At 46.2% G+C, this 26,770-nt stretch overlaps 1 protein-coding gene and 2 long non-coding RNA genes across 7 annotated transcripts; 2 read left to right on the top strand and 1 right to left on the bottom strand.

Moving 5' to 3' along the window:
- Positions 1 to 305: 305 nt before the first annotated feature.
- On the top strand, positions 306 to 8,819 carry IRX4 (iroquois homeobox 4). Of its 4 annotated transcripts, none has more exons than XM_015854288.3 (6): positions 306 to 1,071; positions 5,131 to 5,289; positions 6,125 to 6,376; positions 6,473 to 6,579; positions 7,062 to 7,384; positions 7,564 to 8,819. In XM_015854288.3, exons 2-6 carry the CDS (start codon positions 5,245 to 5,247, stop codon positions 8,295 to 8,297), a joined length of 1,461 nt encoding a protein of 486 aa, XP_015709774.1. In that variant the 5' UTR covers positions 306 to 1,071; positions 5,131 to 5,244; the 3' UTR covers positions 8,298 to 8,819. The 4 variants fall into 4 exon arrangements, with proteins under 4 accessions (XP_015709774.1, XP_015709776.1, XP_085396541.1 ...); XM_015854290.3 differs by having other exon boundaries at positions 307 to 1,071; positions 5,224 to 5,289; XM_085540415.1 differs by lacking the exon at positions 306 to 1,071 and adding an exon at positions 1,084 to 1,357 and having other exon boundaries at positions 5,224 to 5,289.
- On the bottom strand, positions 2,730 to 7,092 carry LOC146762056 (uncharacterized). Of its 2 annotated transcripts, none has more exons than XR_014943614.1 (2): positions 6,960 to 7,092; positions 2,730 to 3,882 (listed from the first exon to the last, which is right to left on the bottom strand). It is a non-coding gene; the product is annotated as an uncharacterized LOC146762056 (long non-coding RNA). The 2 variants fall into 2 exon arrangements; XR_014943613.1 differs by lacking the exon at positions 6,960 to 7,092 and adding an exon at positions 4,368 to 4,796.
- A 1,683-nt stretch (positions 8,820 to 10,502) lies between the features above and the next one.
- Positions 10,503 to 13,700, top strand: LOC116652889 (uncharacterized). Its single transcript, XR_014943612.1, has 3 exons — positions 10,503 to 10,783; positions 11,959 to 12,089; positions 12,595 to 13,700. It is a non-coding gene; the product is annotated as an uncharacterized LOC116652889 (long non-coding RNA).
- Positions 13,701 to 26,770: the final 13,070 nt, after the last annotated feature.

Below are 26,770 nucleotides of genomic sequence, written 5' to 3'. Positions count from 1 at the left end.
CTGTCTTTTTGAGACGTCCACCAGCCTTATGCCTTTAAACACAAATGATATCGATCCCTCCTCCCCCTTCTGCCAATCCCGGTTTGTCCCTATGATCCCTACGATTCTATACGGTTCTTTTCGCTCGGCATAAACAATTAAGGCGAGAAAGTAGCGGCCGCTCCTCCAAACTTCGCGCAGCCGGGACAGGAGCCGCGGGGCACGCAGAACTTCTGCGGGTCGGAAGCACGGACGGGGGGAGGGGAGGGGTGGGCTGAGCGGGAGAGAGAGCTCCGGCCCTGGAGCTATCGCCCCCCCGGAGGCAGCCCCGGGGCGGGAGGGGACGACCCCGGGGCTGCGGGGCTCTGCGGGGCGCTGCGGGAGGGGGGAGCGGAGCCCCGGCAGAGCACGGTGCGAGTGCTCCGAGTGGAAGTGCGGGCAGGGGGTGGGCAGGTGCGGGCACAGCCCGGCTGGCGCCTGCGTCCGAGCCCACCTCCGCCGACGGGAGGGAAACAAAGGCGGCGGGCGAGGCAGAGTTGCCCGTAAGTTGCGCGCCTCGCAGCCCTGACTCGCGGAGATAAATGGCAGAGATGGGGGCGCGCACTTAATCAGAGCTCCGGCTGCCTTCCGGCGGGTGCACCCCGCGGATCATTAGGTTAAATGGAGGACATTCGTGTCCTTCTCGAATCAATGCAATTATTGTCGGCGACGAGGACAACGATTGGAGTGGCAGCGCTAATTTTACCAACCCGCTATTAATTATGGTGTCCCCCACGCCTCAGCCGGCGTTTATAATGCGAGGAGGCGAGATGCTCCGGCTGCCGCTGTTTTAAAAGGAAAAGTTGGGAGCCGAGCGCGTGGAAAGTGTTAATCGGCAGCGGAGCAGCGGAGCCGCTCTGGGACGTCACTAGGACAGGGGTGAGGGACGTGGCGACGGCGCCGGGGGAGCGGAGGCACTGAGAGCTGCCGTCAGGTGCCTCACGCTGAGAAATGCGCTCGGCGGCTCCGCGCAGCGATCCGCGCAGAGAGCGGGAGGAGTGGAGCGCTGCCATGGCACTGCGAGGTGCTAGCCGAAGCCGGGCGTGATCGCAGGTAAAAACGTTCTCTCCTTGTTTTGGTGGTGATGCTGCCGTGCGTGTGTTGTGTGTACGTGTGTGTGCGGCTGCAGGGAGGAGGGGGCGGCGGGGTTATTTTCCCCCTTCGGAGCTGCGGCAGCAGCGAGGAGGCTGAGAACGAAGTACTGGAGGGAAGGGGAACTCCGTGTGATGGATCACTTGGCTCCGTGTGATCTTCGCCTGGGAAAAGGGGCAAATGTAATCTAACATATGTGTTATTTCTTGGGAAGGGGGTGCGCGTATGACAATCCGCGAGCGCTAAGGTAAGGCACCGAATCAAACTTTCCGGCTTTTAAGACAAACTTTAAAAGGAATAGGATGTGACCTATACGAGCAGGAAAGTTTTCCCTCCACGCAGGAGTGCGCGGGGCTTCGCGCTCCCACGCAACACAGACTGGCTGTGAGCGGGGTCCGAGCGGATCCTCCTCGGACAGCCCCTGCCCGGCCCGCGGAGCTTTGTACGAAGGAAGACAGCAGCGCCCGGGGCGCGTCTTTTGCTTTTCTTCCCGAAAAGTTTGGGGTGAGCCGTGGGTGCGGGCTGGCCGTAGCCCTTTCGAGCCGAAAGTTGCTGGATGAAAAGAGCAAAGTGAGCCTATGAGGCCTTAATCGAGATTGTTCGCCAAGAGACTGAAGCTACCGAATCAAAGCACTCCGATCGTTATTTCACTCGTAGTTATAATTGCGTAAATGAATTAGCGGCACACGCTTAGGCAACTGCTGTTTGTCACCTCGGCTCCAGACCCCTAGCACGGGGCCGTGCAGGGCACCGACAGCCCTAGTCCGGCCCGCAGCGCCGGGAGCATTCCGCCCCGGGGAGCTCTGCGGGCACCCCGCACTCCCTGCAGTGACACCTTACCGGGGGCTCCGGGTTAGTAATGCGTGGAGCTCCGTGGGGTTTGACAGCCGGTGTCAGAGTTGCTTGAAATCCCGAACGGGAAAACAAAGCAAACTAGGCTGAAAGAGCTTTGCCGAAGTCTCTTTCTTCAGCAAATTCCGTCGGGGAGATGTTTGCGGGAGTGGCAGAAGCCCTCGGAACGGGGAGGCGATGGGAGCGCAGATGTAGCAGAGCGGTGGCCGTAGAGCTGCCTCAGCGGGCGTCCCTGCGGACGTCCATCACCGCGCTGCCCCGGCCTGCTTCGCTGCCGCAGCGCTTCCACCACGTTCCGTGTTTGTACGATGCAATTCACATGAACACTGGGTCGGGGTTCCGGAGAAGGAAGCACAGAGCCCGGAAGACGCGTTCAGTTCGGTTCTGTTTCCCAAATCCCTGTTCTGCTCCTCGCTGGGAGGGAAAACCTCCAGCCTGCCCGCTGATTGCGATGGGTTCACTCTCCCAAACTTTGTGCTGCGCCCTGAACTCCGGTGCAAGGGAAAGAAGCTCTGACAGGAAAGTATTTGCTCTGCACGGCACAGACGTGCGTTTCCCAAATGCTTACAGAGAGAGCCCACCGCATTCAGCGCCTTTCCTCGGGGCAGAACAACACTGCGTTGTTTATGCACACCGACCACAGAGGTTATTCTAAATCATTGCGGGGCTCTGGCACCAAAAATTCCGGATGAAATATGACTGCTTTTCCCGTCAACAAAAGGCATTTATTACATTATTTGTAGGCTGAGAGTGAAGCGAGAGGTGAGTTGTAGGAAGGTGTAATGTCTGCTTTCAGTGTTTGAATAGGAAGGGGCTTTGTCGGTGAAGGTTTGGTTTGGGGTTTTGGTTTTTAATGAGTGCTTTCTAGGGAATACAGCTTGGAAGTGGCCCTGCAGCCCGGCTGCGGTGACAAATGACAAATAATCACGGTGATTAATACGGGAAAGTTGGGTGCAAGATGGGCGCAGAGTATTCGCGCGGTGCGGGGGCATTGAGAGACAACAGTGATATATAAATAGACGAGGGCCATAAATATTGAATTTCACCTCGTGTTTTAAAGTTTAATAGACTCATCTACATATCAAACCTATAGTGTCGTGCGGGCCGCTGCGCAGTTAACATCCGCGGCAGTATCAAAAATAAAAGGGAAGGGAAAAGGACATAAAGCAACCAACAACAGAACATCTCCCAAACTTCCAGCCTGGAGAACTGCGAGCACTTTTACAGGCGGTTCCCCGGCTCTCGGCTAATTATAGTGCTTCACCATGAGCCACTCTTGAGATAAGCGCAACTGTTCTCTTCCCCAGCACCGCGGGGTCCGACTGCGGGGTTGTAGCGAAGAGCCCCAGCGCCATTAGCCCGGGGTGCACTGAGCGGTGCTGAGCGCTGCGAGCAGAGAGCTGAGTTCGGCCAGAGAGGTGCGCACCGCATGGGCTGGGGCTGCTTGTAAATACCGACTGCAAGTGCCATTAGGTCCTGGGGCTGAGGGAGGAATAAATGAGCGACTCTGTCACAGAACCCCAATGGCAAAGTTACTGCTGTTCCCAAGGAGAAAGAGAAATTGGCAGCTCAGGTGAGGAAAGGATTGGAGTTCTCTCCCCCCTCCCCAAAATCAATACGGAATTCAGACCCGGTTATGAATGCCGTTTCCTTGCTGCTCTCCACTCGACTCTCCCGAGCTGTCAGCGCAATTTGCATGTGCTGCATCTGATAGCCTTTATTTGCAAACACTCCAAAGCGCCATAAAGAGCCGCGCTCTGTAGTCTAACTCCGTGCGAGAAGTACTATTTTCATCTGTAAATTAAAGCAATTACGCAGCAGATATTATATTATGTGTACTGTGGTCTCCAGATAGTCATCAATCACCCTCAATCGAGCTGTCAGTGTGGGCAGATTCGTTTCTGGGAGGCAGTCTTCCAGCTGGGGAGAAGAAGAGAACATCATCATTAATTAGAGTGTGACCCTGGGGCTATTCACATGTCTGAACCCGGGAATCTCTCTGAGCAAGTCTGCACACCGCGCTGCAGCTCTCAGCGCTCCGGCAGCCACCGCTCGGCCCGGCCCGGCCCGGCCCAGCAACCACAGCTGGGAGCCTCCGTTGGGGCCGCTCCGCGGGGCGGCAGCACGGAGCCGGCCCCTGGGGTTGCGGGGCACGACCGGAGGAGCGGGGGGCTCCGGGCCTCGGCTGTTCCCCTCTCTCGGGTGAGAGGTGTTGGCTCTGAGCTTGGAGAGGAGCAGCGCTTGGCTCCTGGGGCTGCACCCGCTCCTTGCACCCCTGCTCTGCACCCTCCCTCCGAACCCCCCTCCCCTTCGCCGAATGCTTTTCCGACGGCTTCCGAGGGGTTTTAAGGCAAGAATTCCCTCTCTTCAGTCGGTGCCCGGAACGCGCTGGCGGGGTTTTTTACCTGTAATCACACGTCGGGAAGAGAGGCTGGAAAAAGAAGGCAGGGCCGTATGTCACGGGCTTTATTGGCAGCGCTAGCGCTAATTTTAACTGTTGATTAAATCTTAAATGAAGACTCAGTCGTGTGTCCCTTCATACGTCTTGTTTGTAATTGAGACTAATTATTACCGTGGGGTGGGAAGAAGCAGCTGCTCATTAATTAGTTTCTAATTAAAAGTGCATCCCAGCCCTTCAGTGAGGAAGGAGAGTAGGGGCCAACCTTAGCTGATACAACATTTATCCTTCCGATTAAACCTATTCTTTCCTCACCCGCCATTCCCCCCTCCCCGGCCCTGAAATACACCGAAAACAGAACTGCCCTCAACTTCGGCCCCCGCTGGGCTGAGAGATGCGGGTGGTTCTGTCCAAAGGCTCCGGACACTTGAGTGTCACACTTCGGGGCCGGTTGATGTGAATGGGGTTTACGTGACGTCAGAGGCTCGGCTCGTTCCTAGCAGCACGCTGCTGACGCGGTGTGTTTGCTCTATTCTCCCCCCATTGCCCCCCTTTTCCCGTGGGTGCAAAATATGTATCTCTGCCGTTTGCCAGCCCCGGAGCCCCCATGTAACAACTCTCCGTGTTGTAGATGAGGAGGGGAACATGCTACAGTTTTGACACATCCTATTTTCTTTCTTTCCTTCTTTCTTTTCCTCACTTCGGTAAAAAGAAAAGTTTACATTTTCATGGAAATAAATAAACTGTGGTTTTCTGCTTCGTCTTCTAAGCATCTAGGGAGCTGCGGTTCCCAATCAGTCGGTACAATAGAGCAGAGCACGGCTGCCCTAGCGTGCAGATCAGACGTCTCGCCTTGTTTCTAGATCACCGGGAGCCTCTGGACCATGTCCTACCCGCAGTTCGGCTACCCCTATTCCTCCGCGCCCCAGGTAAGGCTGCTGCCTCCCAGCGCTCCATTGAGCCTCTCTCATTATCGATCTCTTCCTCTCGGGGCCAGGAGCTGCAGCGATCCCTCCCTAGCATGGGGGAGCGTGAAACTCTTGGTTTCACTGGGAGCTCTTTGATCCCAGCGCCTGCCAGAGCCTCAACTTACATCTTGCGTTAAAACGGGGTTTGGGTGCTTAGGGATGATGGCGATGCGTGGGGCAGAAATACAGAGCAGAGGGCGGGGAGAAGGGAGCGGGAGAGACCCCCACCTGCTCTCCCACAGAAGTGCTATTTCCATTCCCCAGGGAATTTACCAATTAAAGGAGAACGTAGCAAGGGCCGAGGTGCGGGAACATAATGGGATACCCGAACCCAGCAGGTTAATGACAGATGCGTGCGTGGCCGCCGCAAATCTGCAGTCTGAATAAATATGCATGAGTGATCTGGAGGGGGAGTGGGGGGGAAGCTGCAGTAACGCAGATGGGCAGCATTGTGCTGCAGGAGGAGAAAGCGGTGTAAAGCCCCTGTTGGTTGAGCGCACTTCAAAGTTGGGTTGAAGGAGCGGTGAGTTACGGAGGCTCCATGCACTCAGTCACGGGGAGTTTGTTTACGGTTGGTGGATGATGTATCATTCTATATAGACATGTGTTAAACTTATGCTCGCAGAACGTTCTCAAGCAAAACAGTGGGGAATAAGTTTCGGGGGGAAGGTCGGGGGGGGAGAACACCCCAACTCTGAGACTTCGTAACCCCAAAGCTTACACCCCCAAAGCTTATACCTTATACTCCAAAGCCGAGCACTGGGCGCTGACACCCCCCGGCCCGCTATCCCCGCAGTTCCTGATGAGCACCAACTCCCTGACGCCCTGCTGCGAGTCCGGCGGCCGCACGCTGCCCGAGTCGGGCCCGGCCGCTCCAGCACAGACTCCGGTCTATTGTCCCGTCTACGAGAGCCGCCTGCTCGCCACCGCCCGCCACGAGCTCAACTCCGCCGCCGCTCTGGGGGTCTACGGCGGCCCCTACGGCGGCCCCCAGGGCTACGGGAACTACGTGACCTACGGCACCGAGGCGCCCGCCTTCTACTCGCTGGTAAGCGGGGTGGGGGGCAGGCAGCGAACGGCCGCCGCTCCCTCCTCGGCACTGCCCGAGAGCGGGGGGCTGAGGGCGGCGGGGTGTCTCTTGCAGAACACTTTGGAGGCGAAGGACGGCGGAGGCTCTGCGCATGCTGGTATCTCCCCTGCGGCTGCTTACTACCCCTACGAGCACAGCCTCAGCCAGTACCAGTACGACAGGTAAGCGGCCCCCCCGCCACGGGTCCTCGCTGACCTCTTTGCCGAACGTCGGCGGCCGTCTGTTCGTCCCAGTGCTTCCACCGCCGCGGCCCTCGGGGCCCATCGGGCGGTGGTGACCTTTGCTGGAGGGTGTGCGTTAAATATTGAGCTGTGATGTCGCCCACGTCAGGGTTTTTACAGTGTCAGGAACAAAAGGGTGGTGGTGTGTGTGGAGCGGTTGGTGGTGCTAATAAAAGGGGCAAAAGGAAATAAATAGATTTCTATTCCCAGTTTTCTATTCCCAGTTACACCCTGGGGTCACCCAGACGTGTGCTGACTTCACGGCCATTAAAGGCAGGCGTTGGCCCTACTTCCCCCATAAGCTCCGCAGGCATCCTCACCTTTTCTCAGCCTCTGGGACGGAGCCGTCCGTACCGGGTGCCCACTCCCTGCCCGCCCCATCGGGCCGGGCCCGGGGATCCAACGTGACGCTGTGCTCGCAGGTACGGGGCGATGGACGGCGGCACGAGGCGGAAGAACGCCACCCGGGAGACCACCAGCACGCTGAAGGCCTGGCTGCAGGAGCACCGCAAGAACCCCTACCCCACCAAGGGCGAGAAGATCATGTTGGCCATCATCACCAAGATGACCCTCACCCAGGTCTCCACCTGGTTCGCCAACGCCCGCCGCCGCCTCAAGAAGGAGAACAAGATGACGTGGCCGCCTCGGAACAAGTGCTCAGACGAGAAGCGGCCCTACGAAGAGGAGGAGGAGGAGGAGGAGGAATGCTCGCAGGAAGACGCCATGAAGAGCGAGAAGGCCGAGGGTACCCTGCTAGGAGCGGGCACTTAGCGGCTCGGCCGCGGGGGCTCGGCCGCCGGCTTTCCCTTGGGGGGCCGCGCCCCCGCGGCCTCGGGCCTCGCTGTCGGGGCGCCCGGGGGCAGCGCGGCCGCCCGTGACAGTGTGTCTTGTTTTTGCCGTCCCCTCCCCCGCCCCCACCCGCAGAGCCCACGGGCAAGGAGGAGAAGGAGCTAGAACTCAGCGACCTGGAGGATTTGGACGCCGCCGAGTCGGAGAGCTCCGAGTGCGAGATGAGGCGGCCCTTCCCGCACCCGCATCCTCACCCGCTGCCGGGCGGCGGCCCCCCGCCCCGCTCCACCGAGCCCCCCGCCGCCGCCGCCGAGGACGAGGAGGAGGAGGCGGTGGAGCTCCGGGCCCGCGGCTGCCTGAAGCCGGCGGCGGAGGAGTGCGAGGCGACCCTGCTCGGAGCTCGGCCGCGCGGCTGCGAGGCCAAGCTGTGCTTCCCGCAGGGCCAGCCGCTGCTGGAGGCCAAGCCCCGCATCTGGTCCCTGGCTCACACCGCCACCTCCCTCAACCAGGCCGAGTACCCCTCCTGCATGCTGAAGCGGCCGGGGGGATCGGCCGCCGCCGCCGTCTCCGCCCCGGTTAACGTCATGGACCGGCATCAGGATTCGCCGGTCACTAACCTCAGGAACTGGGTGGACGGGGTGTTTCACGACCCGCTGTTCAGGCACAGTACTTTGAACCAAGCCTTGAGCAACACCACGGTGTCCTGGGCCACCACCAAAGGAGCCATTCTGGAAACGGGCGCCTTGGGACGCTCGGTGGGCAATGGTGCCAACGTGCTTAAGGGGCAGCTGGCCAACCTGGCCCACCAGGACTCGAGCAAAGAGTTTCTCGCCTTTCCCAAAGCAGGGAGCAAAATGTTTTGCTCCTAACGGCCCCCCGAGGGGCAAAGAACTTCCCCGCGCTGGAAGAGTCGTGTACACTGAAAAGAAACTCGCGAGAGTTGAAATATAAAACTTTTTCCTTTATTATTATTATATTTTTTTTTTCTAACAACCGAAACGAGGATTTAACGTTCAGTTCGCTCAGCTCAACAGACAGACACTGCTGTTCTGAAGAATTACTTTCTCCTGGCTGCGACTTTAAAGGGATCAGTGTCGTGAGAGTTATTTAATTCCATGTCCCAAAGCACGTACTATAGCGTAGACCTACTTAACAAAGTTTACATCCGAAAGTTTACAGACGAGAAATTTTAATTCAGTTTTAATTTAAGGCATGCAGACATTAGTTATAAAGACTTTTCGAGAGTTTTTCCTCCTGATTTCCTTGTTAGCATATAATTCACAAACAGCACTTCCACTAAGTTTACACCTACTGCACAAATTTATCTTGACAAAAAAAAAAAAAATATGTTAAAGGGTATGTTCACTCCAATAAATTGTCTGTTTCAGAGGTACCACGCGTGCTGGCGTTTTGCATCGTGTAAACATGTTTCAGGTTTCAAAACTCCCTGCTCGCTCGGAAGACTGGCAAGACGCTGCCCACAGCGCCCGACAACGGAGCCCCCAGCCCTCTGCCGGGGTGGTCACCCGGCCTCAGTACCGGGATAAACGTCGCCCGCGCCGCAAAAGGGGCGAGAGGCGCCTCCTGGGCCGCCGGTGTCGCGGTGCTGCCGGCCGGGGCGCAGCAGCCCGAGCCCATCGGTCACTCCATCAGCGGGCAGGGGTTCCCCCGAAACGGCCCGGCTATGCCGCGGCGTCTCTTCCTCCTCCACGGTGCACGGAGCGATTGATTCACGTGGAAAATTTGATCTTTTAAACAACCGTTTTAGCTTTCCAGCTCTTCTGCCAGTATGGAGAATCGCTGATCCTCCATGAATATTTCAGCACTTCAGGACAGATGCTTTACCGTTTTGACATTAAATAGAGTGCAGCCAACAAAAAGAGAGAGAGAGAGAGAGAAAGCGCTCTCGATGTGTGATTCAGGAGCACTCGCAGCCAATTTGCCATTTAGATAACAGCCGTTTAAAAGATTTCCCTTACTCTTCCCCTAAATTGGAGCAAACTTTTCCCGACCCTCGTACCGGGAGAGAGGGAGAACTGCCGGAAAGAAGCTACCAGCCAGTGGCAGCCCCCGACTTGCCTACACCGGGGCCCAGACCCCCGGGCTGTCGCTCTCGGCGTTACGGGGGGAGAGTGAAAGAGCCTAAAGGACCGAGGTGACACCGAACAAGCTGAAGAGCCCTTCTGTCCTCGCCCACCCCCTCCCGCCCGAAATAAATAGCTAAACGGGAATGCAGCCCGGGGGATATACAAGTATATATTAAAGGCGACGATAAATGCGGCCGAGGCGGCACCCAGCCGAAACAGAACATCCTCCAGCCCTCAAAGTTTCTAGCGAGACCTGTTAGTGCAAGGACTGAATACAGGAATCCGGGTGCGGAGATCAGATCAAGCCCTTCCCCTCTCTGCGAGCAGCCGTAATTGGATTGTATCCAGTCATATTCCCTGTCATTGTATTGACTTTCGCTCTCTTGGATGATATTATCGAGATCACTGAACCCCTCTGCTGATCTGGCTGTCAAAAGGCTCAGACAGGAGCCCCCGGCCTGGAAAACGTGCATCAGCCAAGATAATTTGAAGTGAAATTTTCATTTTGACAGTAAACCCCTCAATTTCTAAAGGCTCTGCACCCGGAGAGCTCGGTGGCAGGGGGAGGCTTTACAGAAAGCCACGTCTTAAACTGAAAAGGGCAAAAGAACTCGAATTAGTTGTAATAGATAAAAGGGCAAAAATAAAGAGTCAAGGGTACTTGACAGTAATAGCGAAAGTGGAGTCTCCGGGGAGCCGCGATCTCAGCTAAAGGCTGGGCCGGCAGGAATTTTAATGCAGCCGGGGCGGCCGGCGAGCTTTGCCTCTGAAACCCTTTAGACAAAGCAAATTATTTTCAGCCCAACTAAAGGAGGTGGGGATGAAGGAGGGAAGGGAGGAAAGGCGAACGGCCAAGCTGCCCTCGAGCCATTGGTGGCGGCCGGCGGGACGGGGGGGAAAGGCTGAGTGCAGCGAGGGGTGGGGGGGAAGGGAGGGATGTTACAGAGGTGAAAAGCCGGAAGGTTTGCGTTCGTGCGAACACCGGACGGGGTGGCACCGGCTTTCCCGGTGGCTTTTAGCAAGTCCCGAAGAGCTGCCGGGCTGCTCACCGGGCAGCTGGCGGGAGGGTCGTAAATCGCTGCGGAGAGGAGTCGGCGTGGTCAGCAGAGTTTGGTCAGGCCGTGGTCTGGGGGGCAGCTCCTCCCTTAAGATGAAGGTGATGAAACCGTAGGCAACGCACAGGCATGCGGAAATATGTCAAGCAGAGAGAGAGAATCGGACCAGACTTTCATCACTTCCTTATCATTGTCGTTACAGAGCAAGTTTGAGTAAGTTTACGCTTGTTACATAACATGTCCAGATCCCTCTGACCAACGGGACTGGCTGCCTATTCAGTAATGTAGGTGGACGTGTGCGTGGCACCCACGCTCACGCCAAAATGTTGCCTGCGTGAGAGGAGACTGCGGGAGTGATAGGGGAAGGAACGCAGTATCTCACTTCGGCACACGAAGTTTACCTATAGATCAACAGTCAAATGCAATGCTCTTTCAAGAAGGTTTTTAAAAGTCTCAACAAAAGAGTGTGAGAAATTAATTTTGCCCTTTGACTCAATGGCACAAGTCGAAAATCAGGGCTTTAGACGAGGCTGCGGGGCTGAAAGGGAAATACACGCTGCTCAAGCGGTTGCACAAAGCAGGAATAAAAAGGCAGGCTGAGCGAGAGAGAGAAGCGAAAAAAAAAAATCATAGAGAAACGGCTTGAAACTGAGAGACTCTAAATCATTCAGCCATGGCAAATTCAAACACACAAAGGAGGGGATGCTAAATTAACAGTGCTTTTTACATAGAGCCCAAATAAAACTGTAATCAGCGACGCGTTACTTTTCATTAAGCGAGTTTGACAGCAGCATATTCAGCCTCGACAAGGGAACAGGAGCGAAGAAATATACGGCTCTCCCAGCCCGAGTCATAAGATAATTCCTTAAGCTCCATTAACAACTCTTAGCCGCAGGAAATGGGCTCCCTGAAAACATCTCCAAATCTAAAAGCTTTATCGACCTCTCAAACCTCTGCTGATGGTTCTATTTTTTTTATTAAAAAAAAACTTAGAGGCGAGACGTCCAGCAAGGTAATAGACTTTGACACAACACCTTCTTAACTAGAGTGAGAGAGGCAGGAAAAACGAGACCTTAAATGATATTTAAAAGGCAGCCAATTAAGATTTAAAATGATTGTCTCCTGAGATTATGCATGCGATTTATGTCATCTACTTTTTTCCCCAGGCGTGCATGCAAAATTGCAATGGGGCATGCTGCCCTTTCCTTAAATAACAACAACAACAACAACAACAAAGGAGTAGCAATTAACAATTGTAAGTGTTAATTTAGGGAAAGGTTGGTGCTTTGTTAATCTGATTATAGAGCACCTTGCAATGGCCAGCTTATTTATAGATGTCTAATTAAAAGACAACTAAAACATTACATCCTTTATCCGTTAATGTTTAGGAGCACTTTTCATTCCTAATTCACTTTGCACTATTAAAACGGTGTGACCAGGTCATCATCACAGAACCCAGTGATACTTCCCATCAGCCACACAAAGAGAAGCGTTCAAGAAGCGTTCAAGAAGAGCCTTGGTAAGAGCTCATACATTATATATTTTAATGATATAATGGGTCGGAAGGAAACTCTGACTTACTACAGTCTTTTTGATATACATTTACCTTTTCCATTTAAATCTGACCTTCAAATAATATGTGTGAGAGAGTGTATGCAGTTAAATGCCAAGAAAAGAGGTAATGCTCACACTGTAGCATTTCACGCAGAAAAACTGGAAAATGCAAGAAAGTACCATAAGCCATAGATTTTGTAAAGGATCAGAAACTGTTTCCGCGAGTTTGATTTGTAGCTGAATGGGGAGAAATAGGATCAAATACCACTCAGTTTTGGCCAGCGTGTTTAGGCCCTCCCTTAGATGGAGTTAAAATTGGCTCAGTCGAGCTTGAATCTGGGTCCTCCATCTCTTGAGATTTTTGCATGTACCTTTGCATAGGAAAAATGAAAGAATAAGGAACGCTAATGACAAAATTACATGTTTTCATTTGCTTGATAAGAAGTGTAATTCTTGTGCTTCATCTTCAGGAGGAAGCTGTTTTTCGTGGACATGCTCATGGTACATCACAGATCCTAGAAGTGTGACATATGGTATCAATTCCTCCTATGTGTGAGGATGTTTTAACTCATATTTAATGTCAAAGAGGCTGAGAAGTGCTTAGGACTTGTGAAAAGGGTTCCAGTCATACTCCTTGTCAAGTTGCATCACTGCAGAAAATAATTCCAGGCTTCTGGTCCTCCAAAAAGCAGTTTTAATACACACATGCACTACATAGGTCAGAGAGTGTTTTAATACCCAGGAAGTCAGTCTCCCATACTGTGTAACTATCCATCAAAGTCTTCGCTTGGTCAAGAACCTGAAGATACATTCAACATACCCTGAAAAAGTGAAAGGAAACATGGAAGCATTTCAAAAGCAAAAGATGAAAATTGGTTCCCTGTGTCCCCCCATCCTATTGAGAAATGGACATGGAAGAAAGGAGGAAGCCTCCATGCAAGTTGGAGTGAGTGTACATATGATAGCAAGTCCCACTGATATTCTTTCCACAGTGTGGAACAGAGTCTGAGCATAAGTGCTGCACCTCGCCTACTCAAGAGCTATTTTCTGTCCATTCTAGTTTAAGGAGAGCATGAAAAAGAAGGAAAGAAATGTCTTGAAGGAAATTATTCTCTTAATGTTCTCCCTTTTTCCTCTAACATGAATATGTGAAAAATATTTTTTTTCTTATTGGTTTGTCTGGATACAAATGTGAGTGTAAAAATCCTTTCTCTTCTCAGTCTTATCTTTATTTTCTTTCTCCATATAAGCATGTGATAGTTTACATTTTGAACTGAAGGTATTTTTGTTGCAGTTGGCATTTTGTCACTTGTTTCCATAGGATCATAATCAGGTCTTTTCTCAAAGAACACCTCAAAATTTGTTTCTGAAATCCTGCCAAAGGTGACAATGGCGATCAAATGGGACTGAGAAAACACTTATCTACAACATTGTTCCTTTAATTCATTTGATATCTATGGAATGTTAAAAGCCAAAAAATAATTTAAAACAATTTCCTATATGTATTCTATTGTGAAACAGCATTAATACTTGTGAACACAAAACACTTGCTGGAAAATAAAGCTGAAAATTCGAATCAGTGCTCAGGCTCTCTTCTTATGGCTTCAGATCTGCTATGTCAAAAGCAGGTGGGTCTTTTCAAGCTTTGTCCTGTGTCGTGGTATATCCTGACACTGAAAGTCAAATACTTGTAATATTCTGCTAAGTTATTCCTAGTAAGTTCTGTTGCCCTCAGTCTGAAGGTGCTCAACCAGTCAACAAAGCTGATTGTATTACTGCTTCCACTAGGGAAAAATATATGAAGTGTATAAAAGGGGTTCTAGGGAGTCCTTTGTTACTAGGATTCTTTTTCTTCCCTGGAAATGGGAAAGATGACCAAAGCCCTTGCATAGGATATACAAGCCATGGCATAATGTTTTTCCTTCTGTACTGGTTTGGTTACAGAACACAAACAAGAATACTGAATGTGACAGTGATATAATCTAAGCCAGCCCTGATGACTTTAGTTGTTGGCAGCAATGTGAACACAACATTTTAATTCTGAAGTTTCATGCCTTCAGTTGCCCTCATTCTGAACATACCATCATCTTCTAACTGACCTTGTGTGACCTTACCAGACAGCAGGAAAGATCCCTGTGCATCAAGCTGACTGGAGTAAAACCCCTGTTGACACATTTCTTGCATGTAAACCTGGGGCTTTGCAGCAATCACAATGCACTTGAAGGAATCTCATGCTGTTTAACTGTTTTCAGTTAAGGATTTTAGGCCCACAAATGGAGTGCCTCACTGACGTAGGCCGGTTCAAGTTATGTTACTTCTGTATTAAATTGAAGTAAGAGGAATCAACTAATGTAGAGATCAGAAGCTGGATTCCCAGACTTACTGCTGGGCTTACTTTCACACATTACCACTAAGACTTTCTTCTCTCATGCTAGCACAGGAGAGATAAACATCAAGAACAGTTTAGCTTTCATCTTTTTTCATGTGGAGGAATGCAAGACATCTGTTGGTTGGGAGATCTGTGAAGGAAAGGACATTTGCTGTTTTCCTGTCTCCTGCCACACAGGCTAGTCAGTAGAAAGCTTCCAGATACAGCTGCTGCCTTGCTATGTATGAATCTTTGCTCTTTCTTTGTCTGAATTGTTTATTTTCCAAATAAAATGAAAGAGAAAGAAAAGTCATGAAAGAAGAAAAATCCTTTACTAAAACCAAGAACCACAAACACAAGCTCACATCTACTGTTGTAGACTGGAGGCATTGTCATTACTGGGCTGAGATTGGCAATTGAATCAACTGTGCGATAGAAAGGTAGCCTGGGAATGGTCACAACACCTCCGTTCTACTCATTTCACAACATAAAACATTGCCATAAGTCATTCAAATAAAATGAAGGACTGCTACGAAGATGGGTGCAGAGAGATGGCTCTTTTAGGCACACCTCTTTTTATCTGCTATGCCCCATGGGTTGGTGCTTTTAAGCAGCTGGGACTTTAGATGACCAGGAGAATGTGTTGGGAAATATTATTATAAGGACCTGATGACTGCAGTCACAGATGTAGCTGACTGGTAGAAAAATAACTACCAACAGGACAATGTTAAGAAGAGGATGTAATAAAGCATTTTATTTTCATTTTCATTTTGTTGCTTTTTTAACTACTATAAATTCTTCAGGCACCAAGATGTAAGGAGACAGGGTTCTCAGCCTTCATTGTGACTTATCCTGATTAATGCATTGCCAGAAGGAAGTCATATATTAATTGTTTGTGATCTGGAAAAGGATAAGGTCCTGACTTTGCATATGTTACCAAACTCAGTCAGTTTATGTCGTGTTAAAGGCAGGCTTTGGCACGGCTTTCACCAGTGAGATTTCCTGAGCCAAAAAAGGATGTGTGGCCACAATTACTGCATTCAGCTTCAAACGAAGGATATCTCCTCCTTCAAAGCTGGAGGAGAGTGAATCCACTTTCAAGAGTGGGATAAAAATGGAATATTCATGAGTCTAGTATCACCAAATCTTTTTTTTCTTTTTTCTTTTTTCTTTTTTTTTCTTCAGTAACCTATTACAGCAATAATTTAAGAAACAGAATTGTTTAGTCACTGAACTCTGCCAGAGACAATATATACTCTTAATCAGTAACACATTTTCTAACAGCTTCAGCAATGACAGGCTTCCATATGTTTTGGGGGTTTGAATTAAAGGCTAGGCAGTTCTCTGAGAAGCAGCCCATTTTGCTGCCATCAATTTAAAGCTATATCTGATGCACATTTTACTGTCTGCTACTGCTACATTCTTATGTGATTAAGAATCACGGGAAGGGAGCATATGAACAGGAGGGGGAAAGGCGGTTTATGAGAGTGTATAGTGATAGAACAAGGGGGAATGGTTTTAAACTGAGACAGGGGAGGTTTGGGTTAGGTATTAGGCAGAAGTTTTTCACACAGAGGGTGGTGATGCACCAGAACAGGTTGTCCAAGGAGGCTGTGGATGCCCCATCCCTGAAGGCATTCAAGGCCAGGCTGGATATGGCTCTGGGCAGCCTGGTCTGTTGGTTGGTGACCCTGTACATAGCAGGGGGCTAAAACTGGGTTATCACTGTGGTCTTTTCAACCCAGGCCATTCTATGATTCTATGATTAAGTAGGTCTTTTACATCTCTTAAATATATAATATTGTGGAAAACCTTTGTTTAGATTGGGGTAGGGCACCCCTTCCCTTCTTTGTTCCCTTGTGAGGTCCTTTCAAGGATATGTCACCCATCGTGTTAAAAAATGATAACCTTGTTTAGACATAGCACTAAATTCAGACTCAGGCTTGGTGTATTTTTTGGTTTGTTTTTGTTTTTAATTAAAAACCTGAATTTTCTGATTAAAGCAATTGGCAATTATGCAAACTGCCTCTCCATGAAATTTGCTTAAAAATTCCAGAAGCTCAGTATTCTGTTCCTCTTAGACGCTGATTTTCCCTCCGTGTTGCTCCTGGTCATCAGACCTTGGTTGTGTTTTTTTGCAGAAGAAGTAAAGATCACAGATGCTGCCTTCTCTTAAACCATGGGTGTCTGACCTTTTGGCTTGCCTGATCTGCATTGAGTGAAGAGGAATGGTCCAAATTCCAACATGTATAATGTAGTTAATCTGTATAAGTAACAAAAACTTCTTTATTTTTTAATATTTTCTTATTAAAAAATAAACAAAATTGGACAACAAAAAAGATAAAATATTTGGCCTTAGTTTTGTGAAACTAATGTACAGGTAGGTTAAAACATAGCAAAAATTACTTGATTTTTACCTTGAAGATGTGTGTCTAACTCATTTAAATAAGCAATCAAATCCACCAAGAATGCAAAATCTTTAAGCCAATTTTCATCTTCAAGTTCAGGCACAAATTTTCCTCTTGATTCCATAAATGGCTTCATTTCATTTCACAAAACATCCAGTCTCTTTAGCATTTTACCCTGCCACAGCCTCCTTACTTTAGGAAAGTAAACAGTGTCCCCATAACCAACACCCACACTTTTAAGGAACTCCTGCAACTGACAGAAGCACTGATCAAATACATATCACAAAACTTGACCAAGCATGTGGCAGGAGTGAGAGGCAGAGTTAGCACTGTGGGAAAGCTGCATGATTAATTACTCACAGTACTTTCTAGAACCTAATGCAGTTCTGGTAATGTCAATTTTTTCATTACCACAACTATTCATATTGATTAAATTAGGCAAACAAAACAAAACAAAGCATAAAACCCCCAAACACTAGTTATAGATATGCACTTATCTTTGAAAATACAAGTAAAATTGTATCTGCTGGATGTACCAAAGCGTCAGGTTTTTTTCTCATTCTTTTAGTGTAAATAAATGAGCTCATCCCCTTGTGGACAAACATCATCAAAAACTAAGCAACTAACAACTAGTTAAGCTGCACATTTCAGCTATGATAAAATTCAGTGCTTTTCATTTATTTTTAATAAATCTAAATGTGACATAGGACAAAAACTATCTGTATACTTTAATACATATGGACAGACACATACATTTACAAAACTTCCTTAAGTAGTTTTCTCGTCTTCTTTCGAAGTCCCGAAAGGATTCAAATGACATATGGCAAGAATTCTCTTAAGGTAGTCGTAAAGGAAAACTCAGTGGAAGGAAATACATGGTTATTGACTGTAAGAACAGAGGTCCCCGGTGAGACTGTTGTGGATAGTCAGTTCATGCTGAAATGGGTTTGTATTTCTTCTAATCTTTTTTCCCTATTTTGCATGAGATGTGTGCTTTTCATATTAAAATAAATATGAGGTATGTGAACATTTTCTGCATATTGGTCTTGAAAACAGAATTAGAGTGAAAATTCCTACTTCTACACTTAGCATTGTGTATTAAAAAAATACTTTTCAATCAGCAGCTCCCAAAATTGTAACTGAGATACAAATTTAATTCAGTCACCAATAGTCACTTTGCTGCCTAAGGCAAAGACACTGGATCCTTCAACTACAAGTTGGAGCTTTACTATTTTAAAGCTGGTGGCTCTGCTTTCTTTTCCTGTTTTCACCCAGTATATAAAAAAAATAAAAGAGCAAATGGGCCTTTATGTTGCCATTTCTGGTAATCTTTCATTCTTTACTGCTCATATTCTAATAATTAGCATGATTCAAATGTCGTGATGTTTTTTATGCCTCTAGGACAGAGTGTATTTACACTAAAGAAGGTTCAGATATTTTAATTATAATGTAATTAAGAAACTATTAAAAACTCATCATTTTCACAGAAAAGCAATAATTAGATTTTTACAGTGGGCTTTCCATAATGTCAGTAGTACTTATGGGATTGGTAATGCAAAGCTGCAACTGAAATTCTTAAGGGCAATTTACTCATTTTCATACTCACGAGTGATTCACTGTTAGTCTATTTGTCAGCAGTTTGATTTCCAAAACTGTGTGCTCAGTAACTGCCCATGGGTTTCCTAGTAGTTTTGCCGAGCCCCACAAGAACAAACCCCCACAGTGGTGCTGCCATGAGTAGTCACACTACTTTCTCAATTCTAGAGAACAGTAATCCCCATCAACAAATCTCTTTGAACCAAGCCCATAACTTCATAAGTACAGCTTGATAAGCTGGAGCACAGCAGTTTGTGAACCCAAGGAAGATGGGTATCCAAAGAAATTCAGACTTCACAGAGATTAGCTAGATACTTAGATATTGTTGACTTTGTATTACATACGTTGTCGGTATTTGACAGTTACACACCGTACATAATTAATTTAGTTATTTTCCCCATAATGTACATGACCTGATTGTAATTCTCCCAAATTAGATCATTTTTCATAATTACTCATCATATCATTTACGCAAACAAATGTCAAACTATGGTTTGTCTCTTAATGCAGAGCTGCATCTTCTGTTATGTGTGGCTGACCACATAAATCAGCTTCACCCCACCCCTTTGTCTGGATGCCCCTACTTTTATAAACATGAGCAAAGTTAAAAACCATTTCTAAAGCTTCGGAGTTTTAAGAGAAAGTAGAGAGCACTTCAATCAGGAAAATGTAGCAGGCAAAGGAAATATAGGACAGCCTATATTTTCCTGTCATTATCTGCAAATGGTTTGATTATAGTCATAGACAACAGATTAACGAATCGTATATTTTCACCCTAACCCATTGAAGTCAAAGGAATTACCTGATTTTAAGTATTTTGAAAAACTCAGGCTGCTTTTCAGTTACTGAAATGATGATGTATCTCATCCTAATCCAAAGTGTGTGGTTTATTGACTGAATTTATACTCTTATGCTTAAAACTTCAGCTTTTTCATTGTGCAGCACAAAGCTTCTAGTATTCATTACAGGTTAAATGGATTCAAGTCAGGATCTTCCTGTGAATTTAGGCAAGTAATTTTGGGGGCTTTTCTCTTCACCAGCTATTTGCTGTCTGTTTTGGTCTTTTGGTTCATTCTAAGATATTCATCATGGTTTCAGGCACAATAGAAGGCAGGTCTGATAGTTTGACTCTTTTTAATAATGTCCTGAGGTAAACTACAGGAGCTGATCTGCACAGAAGCATGGGACCCCAGTGGGACTTTTGGCACTGAAGCTCTCTCAGAACTGAAGAACAAGTTTGTGCTGGCACTCTCACAGACCAAGTCCCTTCACTATCTATAACAGAGAGTTTCTGCAACAGTCATGCCTCCCTCCTTTGCTTGTTCAGGTTTCCTTCATGTGTAGAATAAGGTGCACAAAAGAGAGAGTAAAGAGTGGCTGATGTGGTACCCTAGCTTGTGGGCTGGGATGCACCACCCCTGTGTAACTCAGCCTGGCTGGTATTTCTCCTCAGCAGTTCCAGCAGGACTGTCAGACTTGCCTACCCCAAACACAGAGGCCCTATTGCTTCAGACAAAATGGCTGAGAATAAAACAATCACCACTGACTTTCCTCAGTCCTCCACTGAACAGCACTCTGTTTTGGTTTGTGAAATCAGGGAACAACATAAATCTTTGTAAATAAAGCTGGCAGATAAATATCACACACATACATTGGAATAAGGGAGACACGGCTAACATGTATCCATTCTGCATGGCTTGCTATCACCATCATGCAAACCTAACTTGCATATTGCTACCTCTTCTCCTTTCCTATTAGTTCTGGTGGATGTACAGAACACGTGTAACTGTCTTGGCTTTGATACAGCACAAAAAGCTTCAAAGCAGAGTGAATCATAATCTTTTCTTTCTTTTTCTTTTTTTTCTGTCCCTCTTATCCTATTCTGTACTACTTCCCCTAGCCCCATGGTTGTTCCCTCTTCTGCTCTTGGTCTCCTACAGTTACAGTTCTGCATCCTCTTACATCTGAAGATACTTCCTTGCCTCAAGCTTATTTTCAACAGCTATTTTCTATTCAATGAAAATTCCATCTCAGTCATAACAACGACTGTACCAGGTAACTGGTATAGTCCTATGCCACGTATTTTTACTGTGCAAACCAGAATGTTACAGGAATCCCAGAACAGAAACAGTGACTTGAAGATCACTGCACATATTGCCCTACAAAATATGGATCACTGTATAAAACTGAGACTTGGAAAGCTGGTAGAAATATAGGATGTCTGAGAAATCAGTAAGATCCTCACATGAATGATTTGGGCCTGACGCACCTGAACACCTTCTCTAACTACTTGTACAGGTCTGTTTAAACAGCAGTGCCATTATCCGGAATCAATGAAGGTAGAAAAAGCTTGTGTTCACAGTCAAGAGTTTTACTCAAAATAAGGGCTGAGAAAATTACCATCTTTCTGATGTAACAGAAGGATCAAAGAAGCCTAAGCTGGGCAGGTAAGTTGCAATAAGACCTTATGGGGCTAAGCTCAATTTATACACATCAGGATGATAGGATTGCTCCCTGCTGCCAGAAGAAAGAAGTCCTCCCAGCTCCACAGCTTCACCATCTTTGCTGGGTCTTGTCATGCAGTTCCTTGAAACCCATCTCTCCACTCTTCCTTTCCTGCAGGTTTTACTGTGGGACAGGCATTTTTGGAACTCAAATTAGAAGAAACTTAGTACTTTCAGAGGCTTTCAGAAAAGGGTTTATGTGGAGGGGGTACCCTCATGTGCTCAGGGTTAATACTGACACCTTCTGTCTTGTTTATTTTGCAAAGAACAGACAAAATGGCAGAAGATGACCAATATGGGAATGTCATAGGGGGTCAGCAGGAAACAGGAAGCTTTCACTGATGAGAGTAAAAGAGTAGACACTGGCTGTGTAATTTAAACAGGTGTAGGGACCTCTTCAGTAATGATGGAAGGTGGGAATCATAAAAGCATCATCAAGATCCTTCGAATGTCTTTTCCACTGTCATTCAGTCTGGGTCTAGTTTTTTCAGTTTGATTATCTGCCCATGTTTATCTGCTTTGTGAAGGTCTCCATGGTATAAGCCTGAAAAGCAGAGAAGCATCAGAAACATGTGTCCTAATCTTGCAAGATGCAGTTCATGGCTGCGTGCTTGTTTCTGGTACTGGGCCAGACTCCCTGATGCTGTCAAGTTCCCAGGGCAGTCAGGGAGTTGGTTATACTTTCCTGGTTATCTGAGTCAGCTGCTGCAATATATATATACCAGATGACAATCATCCCACAGGGACTGTTCTTCCAGCTAAGAATAGCCAGAGCAGTGAAAAGAGGGGACTATAAGGGACAAAATCTGTCCCAGAGTCTGCGCTGAATGGGCCAGGTTGCAGCTTGTACAGCTTTATCATAATTAATAAGAAAAGTGATAGGGCTGACAGGCCTGTAATCTTGGCAGCCCTTCAGCATCTGATCAGCCTCATTCGGTATCTTTAAGTAACTCAGATCTAAGGCACTAGAGCAATCAGGCTCCTGTCAAAGGTAAAAGAGGGTGTTTTTGAGCCTGATCAGATTAAAAATCCTGGCTGCCTGCAGTAATGTTAGTATGACCACCAACCTCCCAGTCGGACAAGCTCACCACATGCTCAAATCAGGCTCAGACTGTAGTGTCAAGACCCTAGGAAGAAATATACCTTTCCTGAGGCAGAAGACAGAGTTTAGAGACTTCAGTCCTTACAGGCAGTCTTGTTCTCAGCTCTATCAGCATTTGAAATGCCTTCTCCCTTCCCAGCCAAGAACCATGGTGCTCAGCCAGCCCTCAACAGCCCATGGTGCTGAGAGTTGACTATTTCTGCTACCACTCAATTGACCTCCTTTGTTTTTTCTCTGCTTCTGTGTAAGGAGTAGCTGTTAAAATTTTGAACGCTGCTACACTGAGACACCTGAAGCCAATGATCATTTACATTCAAGAAATTTTTTACTAAGGATCTTATATTTCTTTTTATCTCTTTTCCTGTGTTTTAGCTCATTAGAACAACATACACCATATTCATCTCTTTGTGTCATACATGTAAATACATCTATACCTTCTACACTTTTGATAGCATACATGGTGCTGCTTCATTTCCAGCAGCAATTGTCATTTGGGATTCTAAGCAAGGAAAAGCAACCAAACTGCTGTAAGGCCACCACTGGTTAGAAATGGTACATTTGCACGTTCTAGTTTTTCAGTCACTAACATAGGTTTGTGCAGACACTGTCTACTCTTAAGCTCTAATTTTTATATGCAATTGCTGTGTGACATATAATAACTTCTTTACTGTTCCCAAGTTATTGGACGACATACGAATACTTAATAAGTATATGATAAGTCATACTCTTTTTTTTCTAGGTGGCAAAGCCATTATATTTCATACTGGGGTGCAGTTGAAGTGCAGAATTTCCATGACAGAATTTCTAATCTACACTGACTTTTAATTTATTATTATTTAAAACAGTATTACATAGCTATAGATTAATTTCACATATGACTACACATATTCTACATTGTCCAAAGATATAGTGGGTGTTCTGAAAGAATTTATACCTTTGTATTGTGTACTCTTTCAGAATTACTTGTGAAAGATGTAAGGTAGTCTTTAATACTTTGGGAACAAAATAAGGATCTCACAACACAGCTTCTCAGTGCAGAGGAGATGTACAAACACACAAGTTTAAACAAAAAAAAACCTTAAAAGCTTAAACAAGGTGAATGAATAAAAAGTGGTGAATGAGAAAAACAGGTGTGATCTCTGAAAGACAGAACCCTTTAGTTTCAAGTGTGGATTCAAGCCTCTGGTCATTCGTAAGCCACTGCCAGATTTGAGGCAGAAATGAAGACAGTCACACCAGAAGTCTGAAAGTATCTTCTGTCATTAAAGCCTTAAAAACTGAAGTCAAGACGTATCACTGTGTATTTATTTGAAGCTGAAAATCTGTTTTTCTTCATATATCCTGAAGCAACTGATTTATATCCAAAAGCGGTAGTAGCAGATAATCCAGGTTTCAATGTCATGCCAGTGTGACGTATTTCTTTGTAAAGTATGCTATATACCTGCAAACTTAAATATCTTCAGAAATTTAGGAATGAAATATCATATATCCTTTTCTTTTGGAATAGCAGATTCTGAGTATTTTTCCAATACTATTCTGATTTGAAAGGAAAAGAGTCTTGTTTTCCTTGGTTTAGAAATCATATGATAGACTACTTGATTTGTATCCATTGATCAGTGTTAGTATCTGTTCCCTACATGATCATTTGACTGCCATAGGCATGGACTGTCACATTCACTCCCCAGAAAAGCACAAAGACTGTGGGGAACATCTGCCAACATACTGCTCTTCCTGAAAGTGAAATTCTTGATTACCTGGTGGAGTTTTCACAAGAGATCACCAATACATATGCATTAAAATTCCTGACACATGCATTTGACTTCACTCACAATTCAGACTCCCATACTCTTTTCCATTGTTCATTCTGTTTCCTTTTCCTTTCCTTTTCCAAATTCTGAGTGTAAAGTAGATATAAGGACATCTTTACCCTGCCTTGGGTTTGCTCAAATCACTCATTAAGATAAGAAAGCTCTCGTTTTCCTAGAGCAGACAAGACTGCATTTTAGTTTTGATGTTTCCAGTGTAAAAAATCTCAGTGTCGTTAATGGTTCTTCCAAGCTCACGAGCAAGAACCATTAATAAAATCTTGACATTTTTGCATTTTCTTTTGACAATTTCCTGGTTAATTGATCATTAAGGCAGAGATCACATTCATGCTCTGTCCCTGTCCCTCACAGAAGCACATCTCCCTCTGACACCATCCCCCCATCAGCCCTGGGGCACAGGAGCTGCTGTACTCCCAGCTGGAAGCTGTTGCACTCCAAGCGGAGGCCCAGCCCCAGCAAGATCAACTTGGGTGCTCCAGTTCTGTGCAGTTCTGTGAACTGGATGATACATTCCATGACATCAACAGAAAAAGAACCTAGACGAGTACTAGAGAAAGAGCTCGAGTCCCAGCTTGTTACAGAGCATACCCCTTTGTGTACTTGGGCTATAGCTTCTAGTCTATCCTTCTTTAAGACAGACAAAACCATTACTATGTCTTTGCCCATTTCAAAGAAGAGCTCGGTGAGCAACAGCACAAAATGTGCTTTCCAGCATTTTTCATTTGCATTGCTGTATATTTACTCTTTAAAGTTCACAGCCGTATAGGGAACAGTGACAACTGTCATGTCTGAATGTGGCTCGGTGCCACCGACAGCCAAGCAAGTTTGCAGCGGTTAGGAAATAGCCCTATATTTTGCATGCATTTGTGCTATTTTTCACATTAATTCTTCCTTTTGTACTATACTAGCAAAATGCACATACACATACCTACGTACACACAAATCAATATGCACACATGCGTGTATGTAAAACCTGGAAATGTGTTTATTGGAAACAAACTATTATCACTATGCAGGAACAGTGTTTTCTTCACAGTCAGTGAAAATAAAATATCAGTTTAATGTGATATGTGCTTTATCCATTACCACGGATTTGACAAATAGCTTATTGCTTCCTGGTTTTGTTATAACAATACAAACCTAATTTCTTCAAAGCCTGTATTTTTCATGGTTAGAAGTGAGTATCTATTAAAAATGATCACCTCTTGCAATAATCACATTTCAGATCTTCTTACTACTCAGTGAGATGAATCACTCATGCAGTAGGCAGCATTTAGCTTTATGTTTGCATACCCGGTGATGTGGCCAGGTTTCATAATGCTGTGAATACCAAAGCATAAAACCGCTTCTCAAAAGCAAATTCATAAATGCACTCATGCATACCTTTTTGAGTTATGAGGTGGCTGCAGATTTGGCAGTGCTGACTTGATGCGGTTTTGACAGGTTAGGTTAAAGGATTAAGTCTAGTCTGTCTTCACTTTGCCCTGGCTCTGACACACTCTAAAAAAAGTTGTAGGCTGGCTCTGTGCCTAGTATGACCTCCACATCTCCTCAGAGTGACAACACTTCCCTTTAAGGCTCTCCAAAGGTCAAGGCAGATAACTTGTTGAGTCTTCCAGATACTTTCTTATCTGCAGCTCTTCCTCCTAACCTCACACGGTGGAAGAAATATGCAAAACTGTGAAGGAGAAAAATTCAGGCTTTATAAGGAATAACTTGCATTAGATCAGTTGTATCTATCAAGCTTTTCTTTACTATATGATATTTACAACATACATCTAAGACCACAGGTGACTAAAATCAGATCTGTGTTCTATACAAGAAGATTTCACAGCCTCTCTTCATCTTGCTCTGGCTAATTTGCAATTGAAAGCAACTTTAAAGCACTTAAAATGAGAGAGCTGGGGAATTAATGATATGGCGATACAGGAGTTCAGTGTTATAAAAAGACCCGTAATATTTGTTTAACAACTGTTCACCTTTGAGAAAAAAAATGTGAAAAAAAATATAATAATGATAGGCATAGTCTTTTATCCTGGTATTAGGCCAAAGATTTTTATGGAGAAATGTTGACGTATGCAAGATTCACAGAGGTTAATAGATTTTTAAGACCAGGATATCATCTGGTTTTCTGTACGATTTAGCCTTTTAACTTCATCTGCGATTGTGTTTAAGAATGTGTGACTGACTGCAAAATATCCTTTGGGAAAGAAAGAAGAAAATCTGTTTTGGGGGAAAAAAAAGGCAACTTTTCTTTTGATAGAAAAGTTCAAATAAGAAAAAATATTCTCACATCTTTTTATACTCAGCATTAACCTTCTGTATTCTGACTGCTGGAGCTGGTGACTTGGTCTACTGCAGTCAAATGTCATATTAAGAAGAAACATATTCTGTAGTTGGAGAGCTACATGCAGGGCTCATACACCCCCTGGGCTACGATTATCTAGGATACACCGAAAACTTGAAGCTTCCCGTAAGCTTCTTTGTAAGGTGGAATTTCCTGTCTGTAAAATCATTCCTGTAGCTCTTTTCTGAACACTCTCCAATATTTTACTGTGTGTTCTGAGGAACAGATATCAGACGGCATTTTGTTGGTAGTGTCAGTAACTTTGTGGGCAGAGATAATACAGCTCTCTCCCTCTATTTTATGATTTCTTGTTTATAAATCCAGGGACTCACACTTAATTCTTTTGCCCGGACCATCAGATGAGAAAATATTTCCATTAAAAAAGTATTACCACCTTTTCAGGCTCAGTGCTTCTTAAATTATTGTCTTTCTAATGTTAAATCCTTTCTACCTCTAGTTGTTTGGGCTTGTGCTTAGTTATATTAAAATGCATGT

The sequence above is a fragment of the Coturnix japonica genome, chromosome 2, assembly GCF_054131305.1.
Source record: "Coturnix japonica strain WE chromosome 2, WE-NBRP24, whole genome shotgun sequence".
Taxonomy (NCBI): domain Eukaryota; kingdom Metazoa; phylum Chordata; class Aves; order Galliformes; family Phasianidae; genus Coturnix; species Coturnix japonica.
The sequence above is the reverse complement of the archived record's forward strand: the minus strand, read 5'-3'. Positions and strand labels throughout refer to the sequence as shown.

Coding starts and splice junctions, on each gene's coding strand:
- IRX4 (XM_015854288.3), top strand. CDS start 5,245: ATGTCCTACCCGCAGTTCGGCTACCCCTATTCCTCCGCGCCCCAG. Junction 5,290..6,124: donor CCTATTCCTCCGCGCCCCAG/GTAAGGCTGCTG, acceptor CTATCCCCGCAG/TTCCTGATGAGCACCAACTC. Junction 6,377..6,472: donor CGCCCGCCTTCTACTCGCTG/GTAAGCGGGGTG, acceptor TGTCTCTTGCAG/AACACTTTGGAGGCGAAGGA.